Below are 19,592 nucleotides of genomic sequence, written 5' to 3'. Positions count from 1 at the left end.
TCTCGACCAATCAGTGAGATGTTTGTACTTCTGGAGCGTTTTATTTGACTTTAGAAAGTAGAAGACTTCCGGAGTAGAACGAACATATGCGAAAATAGCTTTTATTAAGTTTTTAATCCCATTTTATGTGTTCAATTTTATGAATATGAACATTTTGAATGAAGACTAAACGCTACTGTACTAGTTGAAGAAAGACCATTCGGTGAGTTGGGTATTTAACTTGTTTTTGCGTTGTTTTATGTTGTTACTTTTCTCTCAAATGGAGGAGGACTACGTCGCTGTTATTTTCAAATTTTGAGAATAAAAATTGTTCATTTTAATCCAGTAAACCTCAATAAGGCACAGCTTCAGTTTATAACTGGAAAAGAGTTGGGTACAACGCGACCAAACTGTTGTGCTAAGTTTTTAAGAAACTGGGAAAGGCCCCATTAATAGGATGCAATGAATTTTACAAGCGTGTGAAACCGTTATTCAATTGAAGTAATGTGCGTACTGTAACAGAATAACGTATTGCCTTGAGATATGAGTTTAGTTCTTAACTATTAAATGCCTTGACTGTCAACTGCTGCTACTTCACTTCGATTATTTGCACTGCCTGAACATAGTTTTGACTATCTCGTAGACATTATGTAGTTATTTAGATTTTATTCTTTTATACTTACAAGTCACTTTTGACATTTTAACTTATCCTGCAGTGTAAAGGGAGATGCTCCACAAATTCACTGTACAACTGTATAATGACAAGAAAGGGCTATTCTATTCTATTCTAACTAACTCGCATCTCAAAACGTCTATTCTGTAATAATAACCCTCCAATTTTCCATTATGCATATAATGAAAAGGAAAATAACACCCAATAAAATTGATATTCATAAAAATGTATAATAACAACGTAATTCAATCTGAATATAATAGGAATGAAATTGTTTTGGTATCATTATTAATTCATTTCAGTGAGTTCTGGTGTCTTTCCGACACCAATGAAGAAGAGTTTTTACTACTTTTTTTTTTTTTTTTTTTTTTAAGAAATGTTGGTAAATAAATATAGATATTGTTACAATATATATGATGTTTCCCGGTATGTGTTAGCCTAGCGCAACATATCGCTTGATTATTTATAATGTAATGTTACCGCATTGTTTCAGCGAGCGGGAAAAAAATTCAGAGTTGCGATGTCCTTGCTTGAGGACGCGCTGGACCTTCTACGTCTGGTGCTCGACTATTTTGGAGTGCCTCCCGAAGTGGTGAGTTAAGATTATTCTTTTGAAATGCGTTTATGGAATCTCGCCCGTCTTTTAAGATTATTCTTTTGAAAAAATTTTATGGAATCCCTCCCGTCTTTTGGCGCAGCTTCTTCACGTGCGGGACGGTCCGCCGCGCGGCCGCTATCGCAGCATCGTGAGAATGATCGGCTCCGGCGTGCCTCTGGCACCCGCGCCGCGTGTTTACTTTCAGGTACTTGCTGGGATTTCATGCAGATAAACTTCCATTGACATATTCCCTATAGCTCGATTTGTGGTTTTACCATTCTTGAAACGTCAGATACCGCTTCTCGCCTCCGGGCCGCAAGGATACGCGGACTTAGCCGTGGAAACGCCCGCCGTCCCATCGTTTGCTGACGTCCTGTGGGTACTCGAGGACGAAGGGGAAAATTTTGCAAAAACCAGGTAACGTCAGCTCGATTCTCTAAGATGAATCGACAACTATTTTCATTAGGGATGTCCCCTGCACATATTTTTGCACCCGGGTCCAAGTCACCTGATTTTGAGAATCTGCCGATACCGAGACCCGATCCGATAGCGAAAAAAAGAAAAAATCCTGTCCCACCGTGCCGCCTTCGTAATGTGAATTCTTTTTAAAGGGAACCACGGATAAAAAGACATATAGTTCTTAAGGCAAATGTTAGTACGCGTAATAATAATTTAATATTAAAACCCCTCTTAATGTTTTTGTTTTAATAAATTTTGTAAAATCTTCAATAAAAAAAATAAACTAGTAGCTCGCCATTGTTGTTGACGTCACTGGGCCACGCTGCCGTACTTCACAGTCTCTCTATCTATGTAAGGTAGTGATTTAAATACATCACAAGGTGTCAATGGCGAGTTTTACATTAACTCATTCATTCCCAGCCATTTTCCCCAGTGCAACCCCCTTCGCCCTCGGCCGTTTTACTGGATTTTGACTGATTTTGCAAGCCCCACAGAAAATTCTGTTCTATTGCTATATAAACATGGGGAAAAAAGTTAATTCATATCTTTTTCCATTCTCTAGAAATCAGCATTAGAAAATAGCTTAGTTTGAGCAGTTTTCCAACTTCTGATGAAAAAACAGAGAAATTGAGCTTTTTGTGAAAGCATACATTTCAAACATAACTTTGACTTTAACACAGCTATTTTTTGCTTTAGTTACATCCCAAGCATCTGAATAATGTTTTCCTTTTACAAAATAACATAAACAACAAGACAAATAGAGCTTTTGATAGCAAAGTAACAATTTATTTACACATAACTAACTGGGAGATGACGCCGTTGTGGCCGCAACAGCCGGGGGGTAAACTTTTCCCTCATCGCCGCCTGTCTCTGCTCGGCGAGCAGCACGGACTCAACGGCATCGTCCGCTGCACTGGTGGTCCCGGTCGTTCTGCTCTGTCGTCCAGCGCCTGGCATCATGGGCGTCCTCCCGGTTGTTCTGCGTGGTCGTCCGCCGCCCGACATCCTGGACGTCCATTCGTTCGTCTTCCGCCGGCGCCCCGGCCGTGGGGCCCGGCCGTTTGTACCGTTGAATCGGCTTGCGGGTCTTACCAAATGCGCTACTGCCCTCCAGTGGCCAGTTTTATTGCTTTAAAATGGATTTTCACCATTGTGCTTTGGAGCTAAGTTGAATCAGAACCCAGGGATGTCTCTTGTGAAAAAAACGTAAAAGACGTATAAATACGTTTTTGGGACACTGAAACAATTAAAAATAGAACATATTTATACGTTTTTGGGAGCAAATGAGTTAATAAGATCAAGCCAATGAGTGCGTTTTGTCCCTGGACTGACGCAGTAGCTCCGTTTTTTTTTTTTTTTTTAGGTCTTTTGTGATTCACCTTCATTTGAGTGTTGTCTTGAAAATGGCTCCCAGTATCATAGTTTGTGTATTGTGACTAAATATTGCCATCCATCCAGTGTATTTATTGAGCTAAAGGAGTTGCCAAAATGTTTAAATATAGTTTGACCAAGTCTGAGTAAATTTTATGTGTATTTTGCGCATCTGTTTTGATTGTGAATGCCAGTTCTCTTTGCATTGTTGTGTGTTGTGCTAATAGGGCCTCAGTAATACAGATTGAAGCACTTTTGTTGGTGACTTTTCTGAGAGGTATTAGTATTAGTTTTGTATTATTTTCACTATATGATACTTATGTTTGTTGTGAAAAAGTTGCCAAAGGTTATGCCAATAAACGGCGCGGTCCGAGCTACGAATCTTAATGCTTGTGTCCACTCTCCTTTCTCTCTCTCACTGTGGATTGAAGAAACTACAGTGTCAGTCAAGGGAAAAAACGCACTCATTGGCTTGATCCCTAATTAATGTAAAACTCTCCATTGACACCTTGTGGCGTATTTATTAAATCACTGCTTTACATAAATAAGGAGTAAAACTTTTTTTTTTTTTTTTTTTTTTAAGAGTAACAGGTGGAATCCTGGCAGCGTGGCCCTGCGACGTCAACAACAATGGCGACCTACTAGTTGAAATAATTTTTCAAATTGTGTATCAATATCAAGTTATAATAACTTGTACTAACATTTATCTTTAAAATATGGTGAAAAATGCTTCAAGTGGTCACAGCGCACTACCAGTAGTGTTTAACAAGCTAAACAATGATTGACACATTCGGCGGGCGCCTTCGAAGGTAGCGCTACCAAGCTTCTCTGGCAAGATCAAAGCTTCAATGCCTTTCAATCATGGTTAACTCTAACAAGCTAACTCCAGTGCACTGCTGAACAAGCAGCAGGAGGTGAGAGTAAGAGAGGGGACATTTTGTGCAAAAGTTAGCCCTTAGCCTCGCTTTGCTAGCAGAATAGTTTAGATGACCATAGCTACTTGATCTGTCATTTTACAAATAAACCTTATGAAATGATTCCATTTCTTTGATATGTAGTTTTAACAGAGTTAGGATCAAGCGCACTGAACATACTTCATAAAACTGCAAAATAGGGATTTTTAAAGGAGGTCCAAAGCAAAACTGCTTAGCAGAGTTGAATTTCCTGCCACTGGTATGATGTTATGGCAGGAGAGTGATGTCGTTCAAAAAATGGAGAATTTTCTTCAAGGGAGACTGACACAACAGTTTTTTTTTGTTTTTTAATTAAATAATATATTTGAATTTACAAAGTACACATGATTAAAGATAGGGCAATAAAATCATAACAGTGATTTTTTTTCTACTTCTATTTTATGGACTGAAATTGAAATTGAAACACACTGGGGACATAGTAACATTCCATGACAATGACATTTAGGAGCCTGGACCGACCGGTGAATTTATAATAGACGCTAGGGGTGTGACAAAATGGTGATGTATCGTGATACTTTGTATCCCAAAAGGTTATCGATATGCTCCTGCCACGAATCGAGATATCGTTTTAAAAAGGTGCAAATGTCAAAAAATAAATAAATAAAAAGGAACAAACAAGTTGCTACCAAAATCTTCCACCATAATAGTGTCTCAGTTAACACTAAGGCTGTATTGATGGTGCTCGACGCCCAATCCATTTAGACTAGGAACGTTCGTTCATTCGAAACCAGAGCATTCACAGTCATTCTGTGATTTTTAGGGCATTTACAGGTCACTTGCTGTTCCTTTTGGGCATTTACAGGTCATTTCCTGTTGAGTTTAACTCACTGCCTAATCATTTGGGTAATTCCCAGGTCACTTCCTGTTCTGTAACTCAAAATAAACAGGAAGTGACCCATAAAATACCCCAAAATCAACAGGAAGTAACTGAAAATCAACAGGTAAAGGACCTTAAATGGCCCAAAATTACCTCATTGCCTGGCATTGGCTGCCAGTGATGGCCATAGACGTTCAATCTGTTTGAAGTGGGAGGAATGGCAGCGAGTGAACGAACGTTCATTTGCTGCCAGTCTACTAGTGATAAACTCATTCCAATTCACTGCAGAAGCTTGTTTTTCTTTTTATTAATTGTTTGTAGAATGTCCTAGAATGATTTCCTGACCAATGTATCGATAATCATTGTATCGTCAGATCATCGTTATCGTGAACTTTGTATCGCAAATCGTATTGTATCGTGAGGTATCAAGAGGTTCCCACTTCTAATAGACGCCAATTGAAAATACAGCAAAAAATCAAGTTGAACGAAGGGGGAAAAAACGCAATATTCTCGCACTCCTCCGTGAAAGTGGATCTTTTCTTTGACTGTAGCCAATGATGTGTTTGCACGCGGTCAGGCACCATCTAGCCCCGAGGAAACTGGCGAGCGGGCCGGCGCGCCGACAAAAGACGGAGCCGGACGCCCTAAGGAAAATCTCTGCGCTGGAGAGCGAGCTGCTGGAGCTGCGAGCTCAGATTGCCGCCATCGTGACCGCGGGTACGCCAAACGTGTCCTCTCGTGTTTCGGAAACATTCATCTTTGGCTCATTCGCCGCCTATGCGTGTCCGCCACCGCTCGTAGGCCTCCCGGAGTCCCGTGACCCGCCGGGAAGGCCGTCGACGTCGGCCGAGCCCCCCGCGGCGCTCGCGTCCGCGCCTCTCCGCGGCCCTCCTCCGGCTCCGCCTCTTCCTCCTCCTTTCTCCCCGTCGTCCGTAGGGGGCCCGATCCGACGGCGCGACGAGAATACCGTGAACCGGAAGCCGTCGAAAGCCGTTCAAAACTTGCCGTCCATGTTGGACGTTCTCAAAGATTTGAATGGAGTCAAGCTGCGCGCCGTCCAGAGGTCGGCGTCAGTTGGAAAACGGCTCCCTAAATCCAAAGGCGGTCTCGTCGTCACTTTTTGCCATCTTGCAGGTCACCGGGCGGCACGCCGGTCCGGAGGAGGCGGAGCAAAAGGAGCGGGGCCGAAGACCCGGCGGCGCTGATCGCCCGAGCCCTCGAGAGGAAGTTCGCTCGGCATCGGCGCGACGATTCGTCGGACAAAGAGAATTCGCCGGAAAGCTCGCCGTTCGGCAGTCCGGACGAGCCTGAGGTTCGTACAAAATACGGTATATTCTGACTTTGTCATTCTTTCCGTGCTGTCGACAACAATAGACGTTCTATGGCACAGGTGTCAAACCGATTCCAGAAAGTGCCTAGTGAGTGCTGGATTTTGTTCCAACCGATAACACGCAGAGAGTTTAACCAATGAACTTCCTGCTGAAACAAGCAGCACCTGACAAGGTTTAACTGATTACACATGTAAAAGATCTAATTGGTGAAAAGGTGTCCTCCTCATTGGTTGGAAAGCAAACCTGCACCCACTAGGCCCTTTCTGGAATCAGTTTGACACCTGTTCTACGGCTATCTTTCTGCTAAGAGTTTAACAGGAGTAGACGTCCCATCTTTTTGAACGGAAGGACGTTCGTTTGCTGCCAAAGCTTGAATACGTTGGACGTCTAGTGCCGTCGATAGCACCAAATGAGCTCTCCAAGAAATCTACCTCTGACCCTTTATCACTAGTAGAAGTGGGATGTCTGGCTGCGAATGGATGTTCATTGGCAGTTCACGGGGAGTGGCGTGGCTTAGTGGTGGCTTAGTTGTTCCCCAACCTAGAGGTTGTGGGTTCGAATCTCTGCCCTGATGAACTTGCCTAACTATCCTTGAGCAAGATACTGAACCCCACATTGCTCCTGGTGCTGCATCACCAGTAGGTGGATGGCGATGTAGTGTAAAGCGCCTTGAAAGGTGGAAAAGCACTATACAAGTATAACACCATTTACCACAAGTTTAAAAAAATGATTTTTTTAGAAAGGAATAGATTTTTGTCCCTTTTTTTCCCCCCAATATACAATCATCGATCATGTCAAATGTATTCAGTCAATGTATTCTGTCCATTCCTTTTGAACTGCTGGCATAATTATTTTTTTTCCCCCAAAATGTTGATTATTATTTGATTTGAGTCTTTTTTTTCTCAATTCAATCCACTGTATTTTTCAGACTGAGTCGCAGTTTTTTTTTCATAGTTTGGCAGAGGGTGCGTCTTATATTCTGGAGCAATTTATGTGTGATCATTTACGGTCGGGTCGGGATGACTTCTCTCTCACTAACTTTTTAAAAAATAAATATATATTTATTAGAGGCATGCGATATTTCAGATTCTTAGATTATTCACGATTCGGCCGTGGAAGATTCAAGAACGATTCACAAACATCCAAATTCCGATTATTGAATTATACCAGGTAAAGTGGAAATAAAACACAGTCAGCGCGGTCTTCAGGACGCAATGAGGAACGGACCGAGAGTAAATATGTTCAACTCATGCCGCTAGATTAAAAAAAACAATAATACCTGACTGCGGCTGTCAGCTGCTACAAACAGCGCCCAGTTGCTAGTTGCTAAATACATACGGCAACATACGGCTATGGTATATATCACATATATCTAGAACTAGATGTGAAATGACAGACGACGGCCGTGTTTGATCATATACCAAGAACTAGATGCGAAATGACAGCCTTTCCTGCACTAGTAAACAGACGCCATCTTAAAGCAGTAGATTTCTCTGTTGTAGCAAACTTAATTACTTTTTATCCCCCCCCAAAAAAAACAAATCTGCAAAATCTTGACTTGAATCTATCTTTAAATGATGAAACAGTTTTAAAACTTTCAAGTCGAAAGTAGACAGAAGGGAAAGTATGGAATAACGGGAGGAATTTTAACAACTTTAACGGTTGATTCACAACATTAAATTAATTGAATGTAGTTTAAAGCTGCCGATAAAGAAGGGGGACTTGAGTATTTTATTTACTGTTTTTAATGGTTAACTTGATACTGAAATAGTAGTTTGTTTAGCCTGAGAGGATTTATGAACAATTTTGGAAGTAGTGTACAAGAAATTAAAAGCGGAGGGGTTGTGGTGCATCAATAATCGATTTATAAACGAATCGGAGCCTCTGAATCGTAATCGAATCGTTAGGTGCCCAAAGATTCCCACCTCTAGTATTCATATACATTATTTATACTAAAACGATGTATGGATGTTAAATAAAATAAATAGGGCTGTCAAACGATGACAATTTTTAATCGAGTTAATTACAGCATAAAAATTAATCTTAATTAATCACAATTCAAACCATCTATAAAATATGCCATATTTTTCTGTAAATCATTGTTTGAATGGAAAGATAAGACACAAGACGGATATAGACAGTCAACATACAGTACATAAGTAGTGTATTTGTTTATTATAACAATAAATCAACAAGATGGCATTAACATTATTAACATTCTCTTGAAGTGATCCATGGATAGAAAGACTTGTAGTTCTTAAAAGAGAAATGTTAGTACAGGTTATAGAAATTTTATATTAAAAACCCCTCTTAATGTTTCGTTTTATTAAAATGTGTAAAATTTTCAATCAAAAAATAAACTAGTAGCTCGCCATTGTTGATGTCAATAATTACACCGTGCTCACTCATGGTGGTACACATAAAATCAGTTGGACCCAAGCGCCAGCAGAGGGCGCCAAACACCAAAAAACAAGTAACAAGTGAACATTAAACTGTGCTGTCATTTTAATCTGTTTGAGCGGGGCATGTGCGTTAATTGCGTCAAATATTTTAACGTGATTATTTTAAAAAATTAATTACCCCCCGTTAACGCGATAATTTTGACAGCCCTAAAAATAAATAATTTGGATAAAACAGAGAAGGTGCTGTGCATTCCTGTGCACATGAACGCAGTGGCTCTCTTTTCAAACTACCCCTCCCAGCGGAGCCCTCCGCGAGCATCCTGGTATTTCCTTTTCGATATGGAGCAGCTATAGAAGTGAAAAACAAACTAAAGAAGGGGAATTGAAAAGCAAACAACCGCGGTAGGCGTGGGATATGGAAAGGATCCAAATTGATTGTTGAAGGTGCTATACGGAAACCTGTGTCGGCTTTGCTGAATGTCAACGAATGTTGCGTTTTGGTCTCATACGAGAAATATAGTTAACAAACTTTTCCAGCGTTATTTCGTATTTCGTTGTGTAAATGCATTTGTAATGCGGCCGCCTCGGGCTTTAATACCCGCGGGCCGGTCGGATCGGGCTGGATTTTTCAGGCCCGATCTAACTTCTAGTGTCATGTAATGTTAGCATACCATACACCTATTCAGCCTGTTGTTTTCTATTGTATTTTAAATTGCCTTTCAAGATGACATGTCTGTTCTTGGTGCTGGATTCTATCAAATAAATTTCCCCCCAAAAATGCGACTTGTACTCCGGTGCGACTTATATGTTTTTTTTTCCTTTTCATTGCGCATTTTTTGGCTGGTGCGACTTATACTCAGGTGCGACGTATAGTCCGAAAAATACGGTATTTATCAGTAAATAATGACCCGCCATTGCCTTTTTCCGCAGACAAGGCGCCGTGCTCGACGCATCCAGCGCTCTCCCCATTTGTGACGACGACGACGTCCGCCGAAGGCCGAAAATCCCGCAGGTTGCCATTTAGACTTTTTGCAGTCATCGGATGATGCCGTTTTATGATGTTGAACGCAACACCGAAGAGCGCAATTGTTTCTACGGTCACTGTAGGAAGGCGACGTGTAGTCCAGTAACTCATACGCTGGGCAAATTTTCAGTTCATTTGCATGTTGAAATATATATATTTTTTCCATATTCATCCTTGGCGTGTAAGCAGATGTTTGTTTCCGTGACGTTCTGTGCACACACCCTATCAGTTTGTTTCATTTTCTGAAATGTCAAGGGTGGGGGGGCGCCACTGCTTTTTTTCCCCCGACATGTCGTTTTTGACATACTGTATGAGGCAAACCCTCATTTCTTACAGTCGACCATTTTTGCGATTGTCGATAGTGACTATTACTCCGGGCTTAAGATTTAAGCTGGAAATGGGCCCTCCTTTGAGCGTTGAAAGAATGCTATGTTAGTCACGATTTGGTCTCTCACATACTTTATTTAAAAATGTGCAGTCTTCTTCTGAATATTAATGCCCTAGGAATAGTGTGTTTCAATTATAACATAACGATATGTGTTGTTATTTTTAGCTTGAAATGACTATGTATTCCGTATAAATATAATGCTAGCGTTCAACAAAAACAACAACAAAGTGTTTTCCCATCGTTGCGTGTTTCTTCCTCGAAGTTCTCGTCTTCCACGCTGGGGAAAAAAAAAAAAGACAAAAACATTTAAGCGCGATTGACATCGATAGATCTTTTAAAGTTCGTTTGCTGCCAAGCTTGCGATAAATTCATTTCAATTGACGGCAGATGCACGCGGTAGCGGTGACGTGCCCGTCAAACTTAGCGTATTGACATTAACACTCATAATGAAGTCATGACTAGGGTTGGGCATCGAGTGTTGAGCATCGTTCTAACGCTCCAATGGTTCCGGAAGCATTGGAATTATTAAATTTCGATTCCACGTTTCGATGCCCTGACCGCCGAGCGGGAAAAAAATCGCTGCTGAAAACCACGAAGATAAAACCACAAGAAGTGCGTGTTTGAGCACTGCGACTTGATTACAACCATGGACACGGTGTGGCGGCGCTCAAACGTTTGGCTAAAAAAAAATAGACCAGTCAGCTCAGTGCAGCATTTGCAACACAACTACAGTGTATCAGAAAAGTGAGTACACCCCTGGCATTTCTGCAGATATTTAGGTATATCTTTTCTTGGGTCAACACTGACAAAATGACATAATGAAAAGTAGTCTGTGTGCAGCTATTATAATAGAGTTCATTCATTTTCCCCTCAAAATATAGCCATTAATATCTAAACCCGTGGCAACGAGAGTACATCCCATAGAAACTACGTACATCCCGAAATGTCCAGATTGAGTACTGCTTGTCATTTTCCCTCCAAAATGTCATGTGACTCATTACAGGAGTGCTGTCAGCATTGCTGCAGATTGAAGAGGTGGGGGGGGGGGTCAGCCTGTTTGTGCTCGGACCATACATCAAATTGGTGTGCATGGCTGTCACCCCAGGAGGAAGCCCGCCCCTCTCGTCACACCATAGCACATGGTTCCAGTAATCGATGTGCTTTGTTGACATGTCTTCAGCAAACTGTTTGCGGGCTTTCTTTTTCTTGTGCCATGCACACCAATTTGATGTAGAGTGTGGCGTATGGTCTGAGTACTAACAGGCTGACCCCCCACCTCTTCAATCTCTGCAGCAATGCTGACAGCACTCCTGTAACGACTCACATGACATTTTGGAGGGAAAATGACAAGCAGTACTCAATTTGGACATTTCGGGATGTACGTAGTTTCTAAGGGGTGTACTCACTTTAGTTGCCAGGGGTTTAGATATTAATGGCTATATTTTGAGGGGAAAATAAATGAACTCTATTATATAAGCTGCACACAGACGACTTTTCATTGTGTCAAAATGTCATTTTGTCAGTGTTGTCCCATGAAAAGATATACTTAAATTATTTAATATCAATTGAAATATTAGGGCCATTTAATGAATATTTGAAGTGCAAATCTAACATCACGTTCCTTTAAATTTGTCTATGTTTACAGTATACCAGTGTTGTTTTTGGCAGCTCTTTTAATTTTCGTCTTTTGGATCTGCAGAAATGCGAGGGGTGTACTCACTTTTCTGATACACTATATATCATGCGAATGTGGCTGACCGACCAGTAATATTAAACCCCTCCGGCTTCATGGAATACAAGTGCCGAATAGCATAGCTGAGTGCCACGCCGGTCCTCTAACTAGTCAGAAAGGTAAGTAAAACAGTAAATTACGTCTGTTTTCTGCTGTTGCCCTGATCCGACCCAGGAATAAGCAGTAGATGATGGATGGAAAATAGTACGAGAATTATTATGTCGGGCTACGATCGATATCATGTATGTAGAACCAGATGCGAAATGACAGGCGGCAGCGTTAGCACATGTATAGAGACTAGATGAGAAATGACAGACTCACCGGTGTTAGCGAGTAGCCGCCATCTTAAAGCAGTAGACACCTCCATTAAAATCAACAGTATTAAAAGATCTTCAAATTATAATCAATATATACAGTATAATCGTGCTTTGCCATAGCTCCCAGCTAAGGTACATCTATGGCAAAAGAATATGTGCAAATGTTTTCTTCCTGAGCTTTTGAAAAAAATATGCACTCCTATGGAAAGAAACTTCATCACAGTCAAGTTCACAGACTGATATTTATATACAAGTCAAAAATAGCCCTGTGAGACGTTCTTATCATTCATAATAATTCATTTTAAATTCAAATCATTTTAAAAAACCAACGAGAAGTTAAAACATAAAAATAAACAATGCATTTTTAAACTTTGAATTTTTTGACCCTGCCTTTCTTTTTTGCTTCTTAAAAGAATCGGAATCGAGAATTGTCCAGAACCGGAATCGAAACATGGAATCGTAGTCGGAACCGGAATCGGTCAATTTAGAACGAAGCTCAACCCTAGTCGTGACCAGTGTTGTTAATAACGGCGTTACAATATAACGGCGTTACTAACGGCGTTATTTTTTTCAGTCATGAGTAATCTAATTAATTACTTTTCTCATCTTGGCAACGCCGTTACCGTTACTGAGGCGGGAAAGGCGTGCGTTACTATGCGTTACTAAGTTGGTTAAATAAAAAAAAGTCTGAGAGAAACGGACTCACGGGGTCGAGAGCAGAGCAGGAGTGGGGAAGACGCCGTTGCAACCGCGATGCTAGATGGCTCCAATAATACCTGACTGCAGCCATAGCCGACAAACTACGCCCACATGACGGATATCATATTATACAACTAGATGCACATGACAGACACTGCTGCATTGCCAACATGTTTTAAGGACTACATGCGTTTGTAAACAGCCGCCATCTTAAAGCAGTAGACCTCTCAGGAAGGCCCTGATGTAGAGATCCTTCCTAGCGAACCTAAGTAATTTTTTAAAAATCTAAAATGCTCCTAAATCGGCAAAATCTTAACTTAAATCCATCTTTAAATGATGAAACAGTTTTAAAACTTACACATGTTTAAAGTAGACAGAAGGGAACTAATGCAATAACGGGAGAAATTTTAACAACTTTAATGATTGATTCACAACTTTAAATGACTTCCACACATAGCAAAGGTTACTAGCTAGTTATCGCAATACCCTTGTGTCTAGTTAAGTGGAGGGTAAAGAATTGGGCTTGGGCCAATTGTCCCCCAAACCCTTTAAGCTTCACATTGTGTGACCTGTTTTTTTTTATTTTTTTTTTTTTTGAGAAAAAAAAAAATATCACTAGTTACTTTGCCAAGTAACTAATTACTCTTACATTCAGGTAACTGAGTTACTAACGCAATTACTTTTTGGGAGAAGTAATTTGTAACTGTAATTAATTACTTTTTTAAAGTAAAATTAACAACACTGGTCGTGACTAGCTTGTTTCACAACCCATTTTTAAAAGATTATTTTATCAATGTAAAAACATCTGCCATCGAAAAAGTTGACCATTTTGAAGGGTGACAGCAAATGAATAGACGATATACTAATCATATTTTAAAAAATACTCATAACTACTATAGTTCCGATGATTAACAACCTGGAAAAGGAGGATTTGAACCACTTTTAGGTTGAAATCATCTCTAAAGCATTCAAACGGTCAACGAACTCGTTGTCGATGGATAGCGGCGGCCATTTTAAGCACATTTACCTGCGTCGGCTGTGGAGGTCGGGCCTATCGTCCGTTGGGGGAGGGCCTTCAAAGCGGACGACGGAGCTAAAACAAACAAACAAACGTGCAATGAATATGTAACTCCCAAGCTCACGCGATACAATCGATGAGAACGACCTGTTGTTGATGATATCAGGGCTGGCTTTTGGAGTCGCCGTCTACACCGACAAAAAGAATCGATCACGGAGTTGCCTCATTTCTTCATAGCGTTAGCCTCACGGCAAAATTGCCAAGTCTCCTACCGCTGCTGCATCCTTACCGTTTTTCTCCTAAGCCGGGGATCGGCAACCGCGTGCGGCTCTTTAGCGCTGCCCTAGTGGCTCCCTGGAGCGTTTCAAAAATGTTTGAAAATGAAAAAAGATGGGGGAGTGAAATATATTTTTTCTTTGAACATGGTTTCTGTCGGAGGAGAAACCTTTTCCAATGCTGTAAAAATGTGTAGAATAAATATTTCGTTTCTGTCAAGTAAGATTTGCGCCATAGCCTGCGGTGCACGTTTCTATCAGCAGGGTGGCGGCTATATGATGGGACATGGATTCCAAAGAGGGAAAAAAAAAAACTGAGGAGAATAGAGGATTGAACGTTTCTTGGGCCGACGCAATTGCATTCGTGGCCAACGCGGAATGATTTTCTGAATGTTTGCTCTGGAGCGAGAAGTTGTCAAATCACGAAGGGAGTGATGTGGAAAGACATTTGAAGGGAAGGCATACTACTTTTGCAACCGAGTATCCAGTAAGTACGATTGCATTACTTCTGGAGAAATTATAGGAGTGCAAAAATAGATTTGAAAAAGTGGATTGCATCTCCAAACTCCACTACTGCTTTAAGAACCCTTCACCGATGGTGACTGTTAAATGAAAGAGTCATTCATCAACATACCAGAACACTTATTTGCAGGCTTCAAAAACAAAACCGAGATAATACAGAAAATCAAATACAAGCCTCTCGCACTAAGACAGTGAAGGAAAGGCAGGCAACTTCACCAATCAGCAAATCAAGGACATTCATTCAGCGGGAGCATACTGTACTGTGCGATGAGTCGTGTGATGTGATGGATATTGAACACCCATCGCTTTTATGTAGGTACGATTGTATACTTTACCTTTTCAAAAGGGTGGCATTTTTTTTTTTTTTATAAATGCAGGCTGCGTTTTGTTACACCATGTTTGTTGCCCAGATAATAGGCATGTTATGCACATTCTAGTTTGTTGTTGTTGTTGTTTTTTTTTTCAAATCTTCAAAATACAATTGACATCGAAATTCGGATTTCTTCATTGCATTCCTTAATTTTATCAAAGCAATTGGTAACACTAAACAAGAAGGGTCCCTTAATTAACATCAGTTAATGCATTTCTAGACAATAACTAATGTTTAAGTAACATTACAATAATTAATATAATTTCTTATCACACATTTATTAATATATTAATTAACATGAGTTAATGCATTGGCTAATGCATTAGTTAATACATAACCAGACAGTAACTAATGGTTTGGTAAAATTAAAAAAATATGTATAGGGTTAGGTTTAGGTTTAGGGTTTGTTAACTTAGCATTTATAATTTCTTAGTCAAGGGACACATGTGCTACACTTTACAAAAAGGGTCCAAAAAACATTCAGTAATGGTTAATAAAGGTTAAGGGGGGGGGGGGGGGGGGGGGAATTTAGGCATTTATAATTTCTTAGTTAAGGGGCACATGTGCTACACTTTACAATAAGGGTCCAAAAAACATTCAGTAATGGGTAATTAAGGTTAGGTAATACTTATGAGGTACGTTCACGTGAAATAATACCATACTTAAGGTTAGGTTAGCAGCACCCGAGGACTCGCAGTGTTTCTCATTTTGAAATAACAATCACTTACTAGTACCGTTATACATTAATAACTATGCATTAATGCACTAATGTATATGTGAATTCATGTTAAGTAATGTATTATATAATATATTATAACCTAAAATTAAGTATGGTATTATTTAACGTAGCACATATGCCCCTTAACTAAGAAATTATAAATGCCTAAATTCCCCCCCCCCTTAACCTTTATTAACCATTACTGAATGCTTTTTGTATTGTTAGGTGCAGAACATGTGTCCCTTAACTAAGAAATTATAAATGCTTAAGTTAACAAACCCTAACCCTATATATATTTTTTTTTAATTTTACCAAACTATTAGTTACTGTCTGGTTGCGCATTAACTAATGCATTACCTCATGTTAATTAATATATTAATATATGTTAGATAAGCAATTATATGAATTATTGTCATGTTAATTAAAAAATTGTTATTGTCTTGAAATGCACTAATGCATTAACTCATGTTAATTAATATTTTAATAAATGTTAGATAAGTTATTGTCTAAAAATGCATTAACCAATATTAAATAAGGGACCCTTATTGTAAAGTGTTACCAAGCAATTAAAGCTAATTCATTAATATTGTAATGAAGTTAAACTTGAGGCAGTATCGGACAACAACAAGTCACGTGCTGGGTCATTCTCAATATAATGCACTGCAGGGAAAATAAACATGAAGGCTCATTATGTATTTATAGCCAACTTTTTGATAATAGGCTAATGTAGATACATACAACATGTGTTGCCTTCATTATAATGCTTCTTTTTTGTGGCTCCAGGTTTTTTGTTATTTTGGCCAAATAAGGCTGTTGCAACATTTTGGGTTGCCGACCCCTGTCCTAAGCCAATCAGAAGTGTTGAAAAACACACTCAGTCAGGAAAATATCCCATTTTTTCTCTCCGTTTTTGCAAAAATGTTTCACTATCAGATAGGCAATGATGCTATGAGGCTAACGATAAGTAGCGCTAAAGTCTTTTGACGTGCAACGCACGCGCTTTCTACGGCGAGGAACAACTTACCAAATGAAAGGTTTTGTCACCGTCAACGATAACGGCGGAACACCCGGACCGATTGTCCACACACTCGATCGAAAGCTAAAAAGGAATGTTGCTTCACTTAGTTGATGCAATGACAAATAATATGTTTTAATCATACAATGAGTCATCGAAATATCCTCACGAGTACCTTCATTTTTCCATACAGCGCCATTTTGTCTCTTTTTTTTTTTTTTTTGTCCCCTCCCCTTCCGGAAGGCATCCTACTATATCGGGTATGACTTCATTTAATTGTAGCCTACCTATATAAATCATTTATCTTTAAATGTGTAAAAATAGGACTTTTGTCATTCCATCACTTTGGAAACATGACTTCAGCTGCCAGGGAGTTGCTTAAAATACGGTACGAGCACCCAAAAGCATTGGCATACTTACGACCCTAAAAGTTGACAAACTTCCTTTCGTTGCAATTTTTTTCCCCCATAAATGAACTCATTGGCTGCCATTGACAGCAATACGCATTGGGATCACTCTTAAATTTGTCCACGGGATTTGGTCGGGCCGCATCGACGTCTGTTGCCCTCGGCGGCACTCAAACGAGATCGTTCGATGCCGGACGGACGGAGTAAACGTGGTCATTTGAACAAAGCCTGCCTACCTACCTGTTGTTGTCGTTTATCCTTTTCCGCCCGTGTTAAGCGAGTCTCAGCCGGAGAAAAGCCTTTGCGCTCTCATGACAGACACATATCAAAAGTTTCCAGGAAATGCAGCAATATGCAAAAAGAAGCGCCGTGTCAACGGAAGCCAGCACTTTCATGACTAGCTTCCTCAAACTGTCTGCCAACAAAGATCTCACATAGTCTTGAATAACCTGCTTTGTTGGCACACTGCATTTTCCAGATGTTATGATACCGACATGCCAGTTAGACGAAATCTAACTAAATTAACTCACTCGCTGCCATTTATAAACACCGTTGTTTTCGGACTACAAGCCGATCATTTTTTCCCCCTCATTTTGAATCCTGCGGCTTATAGTCCAGTGTGTCTCGTATGGATTTTTACAGGGTGTAAATATTATTGATGCACCGATACCGATGCCAGTATCGGCGCGGGGGCGATTCGGCCCGAAAAGGCGTTATCGGCGAGTACCAACAAACAGGGCACCGATACCAACACTGAAGGCAGCTTTTTTTCTCCTGAAAGTCTCTGCACTCTGTGTTTTGTGATGACACGTGATCACTTTGCATGGCGAGCAGCTATCGCTATCGGCCTGCTCCAGACCAATAAGAGCGGGCCAATAGCCGCTCTCACCAATGGCGCGGCAGCTTTTTCACATGTAGGAAAAACAAACTACGATGGAGTTTATAATCTCCATCGAGTACAATCAAAAAGTTTGGAGAGATGGAGTTAAATCGGCCAGTTTCAATACCTCGAACCGGATAAAACATTTGAAGACGAAATGTGAACCAACACAAAGAGTTAGAGGCTGCAACTGCAGGACTGCTATCCAGAGGAAGGGGGCTGGACCGGAGCAACAATCTCTGCTCAGTTCACTACTTCAACTTTACTTTTATTGTCTTTTACTGAAAGAAATGCCACAGTCATTTGAGACCTGTTTCCAAAGTAGGATTGCCACCTTTTAGAAATAGAAATAAGGGACCCCCCACCCTCCCACCCGAAGCCATACAGGCGACGAAAAAAAGGGACATCTCCAAACTGCTAAAATGCATAGAAATGTACCTATTTATATATATTCCATATTGGTTCTATACGGAACGCAACTTTTAATTCTCAATTTGGAACGATTCCTTATTTCAAAGGACGGGTGGCAGGCCTATTCAAAAGTGCTGTAGAAGTAAGCTAAGCTAAGTGGCTAAGTGTATGTTGCTGCTGGTGCACAGAGAGGGAGGCTAACAGAGAGACAGGATGCTGTGGTCAATTATTATTACTTATATATTCATGAAATGCAATGTTTGGCCTTTAAGAGCCAATACTCAGGGTTTAAAAAAGTTGATTCAGTTCATTCATTGTATTTTGACTTTGGCTGGCATTAAACATGTTTTAATTTCACCAATTTAGCACTTTTTTGGCCTTTGAGAGTCAAAGGTTTCTGTCACCCATACCAGGTATGCAAGAAAAAGTTATACTGGATTCACTTTGTGTGTGTATATATATGCTGTCAAACGATTAAAATTTTAATCGAGTTAATTACAGCTTAAAAATTAATCGTAATTAATCGCAATTCAAACCATCTATAAAATATGCCATATTTTTCTGTAAATTATTGTTAGAATGGAAAGATAACACACAAGATGGATATATACATTCAACATACGGTACTTAAGTACTGTATTTGTTTATTATAATAAATCAACAAGATGGCATTAACATTATTAACATTGTTATAGCGATCCATGGATAGAAAGACTTGTAGTTCTTAAAAGATAAATGTTAGTACAAGTTAACACTAGAAAACCCAGCAAAGGCCGAATCAGCCGTTCCCCAAGACATACTCCTAATATTCCCATATATGAATGGCTCTTGTCTGTCGGACAATGACTTGCCAATTCAAAAGCACTTGGGCCATTTTGGCCACCTCTGGGTTTTTCCGGGGTAGAGGCCAAATCGGCCATTGCTTGGGACTATTAGGAGTACAAGAATTCTCTGGGACATCTAGTGTTAAAACCCCTCTTAATGTTTTCGTTTTAATAAAATTTGTAAAAATTTCAATCAAAAAATAAACTAGTAGCCCGCCATTGTTGATGTCAATAATTACACAATGCTCATGGATGCTTAAGCTCATAAAATCAGTCGCACCCAAGCGCCAGCAGAGGGCGACAAAACTCCAAAAAACACAACAAGTGGAGATTGCACTGTGCTGTCATTTTAATGTTTGAACGGGCCATTTGCGTTAATTGCGTCAAA

The 19,592-nt window shown here is 40.0% G+C and overlaps 1 protein-coding gene and 1 long non-coding RNA gene across 2 annotated transcripts; one reads left to right on the top strand and one right to left on the bottom strand.

Annotated features, from left to right (window-relative positions):
• The first annotated feature begins 63 nt into the window (after positions 1 to 63).
• mtfr2 (mitochondrial fission regulator 2) lies at positions 64 to 10,043 on the top strand. Its single transcript, XM_057822825.1, has 8 exons — positions 64 to 202; positions 1,146 to 1,244; positions 1,351 to 1,455; positions 1,543 to 1,667; positions 5,449 to 5,588; positions 5,673 to 5,934; positions 6,006 to 6,183; positions 9,535 to 10,043. Exons 2-8 carry the CDS (start codon positions 1,173 to 1,175, stop codon positions 9,577 to 9,579), a joined length of 927 nt encoding a protein of 308 aa, XP_057678808.1. The 5' UTR covers positions 64 to 202; positions 1,146 to 1,172; the 3' UTR covers positions 9,580 to 10,043.
• A 27-nt stretch (positions 10,044 to 10,070) lies between these two features.
• On the bottom strand, positions 10,071 to 18,226 carry LOC130907572 (uncharacterized). The gene is made up of 5 exons (XR_009061495.1): positions 17,330 to 18,226; positions 16,692 to 16,766; positions 13,930 to 13,970; positions 13,792 to 13,857; positions 10,071 to 10,293 (listed from the first exon to the last, which is right to left on the bottom strand). It is a non-coding gene; the product is annotated as an uncharacterized LOC130907572 (long non-coding RNA).
• Positions 18,227 to 19,592: the final 1,366 nt, after the last annotated feature.

This window comes from Corythoichthys intestinalis, chromosome 19, assembly GCF_030265065.1.
Source record: "Corythoichthys intestinalis isolate RoL2023-P3 chromosome 19, ASM3026506v1, whole genome shotgun sequence".
In the NCBI taxonomy this organism is placed as follows: domain Eukaryota; kingdom Metazoa; phylum Chordata; class Actinopteri; order Syngnathiformes; family Syngnathidae; genus Corythoichthys; species Corythoichthys intestinalis.
This window is presented reverse-complemented; position numbering and strand designations above follow the sequence as displayed.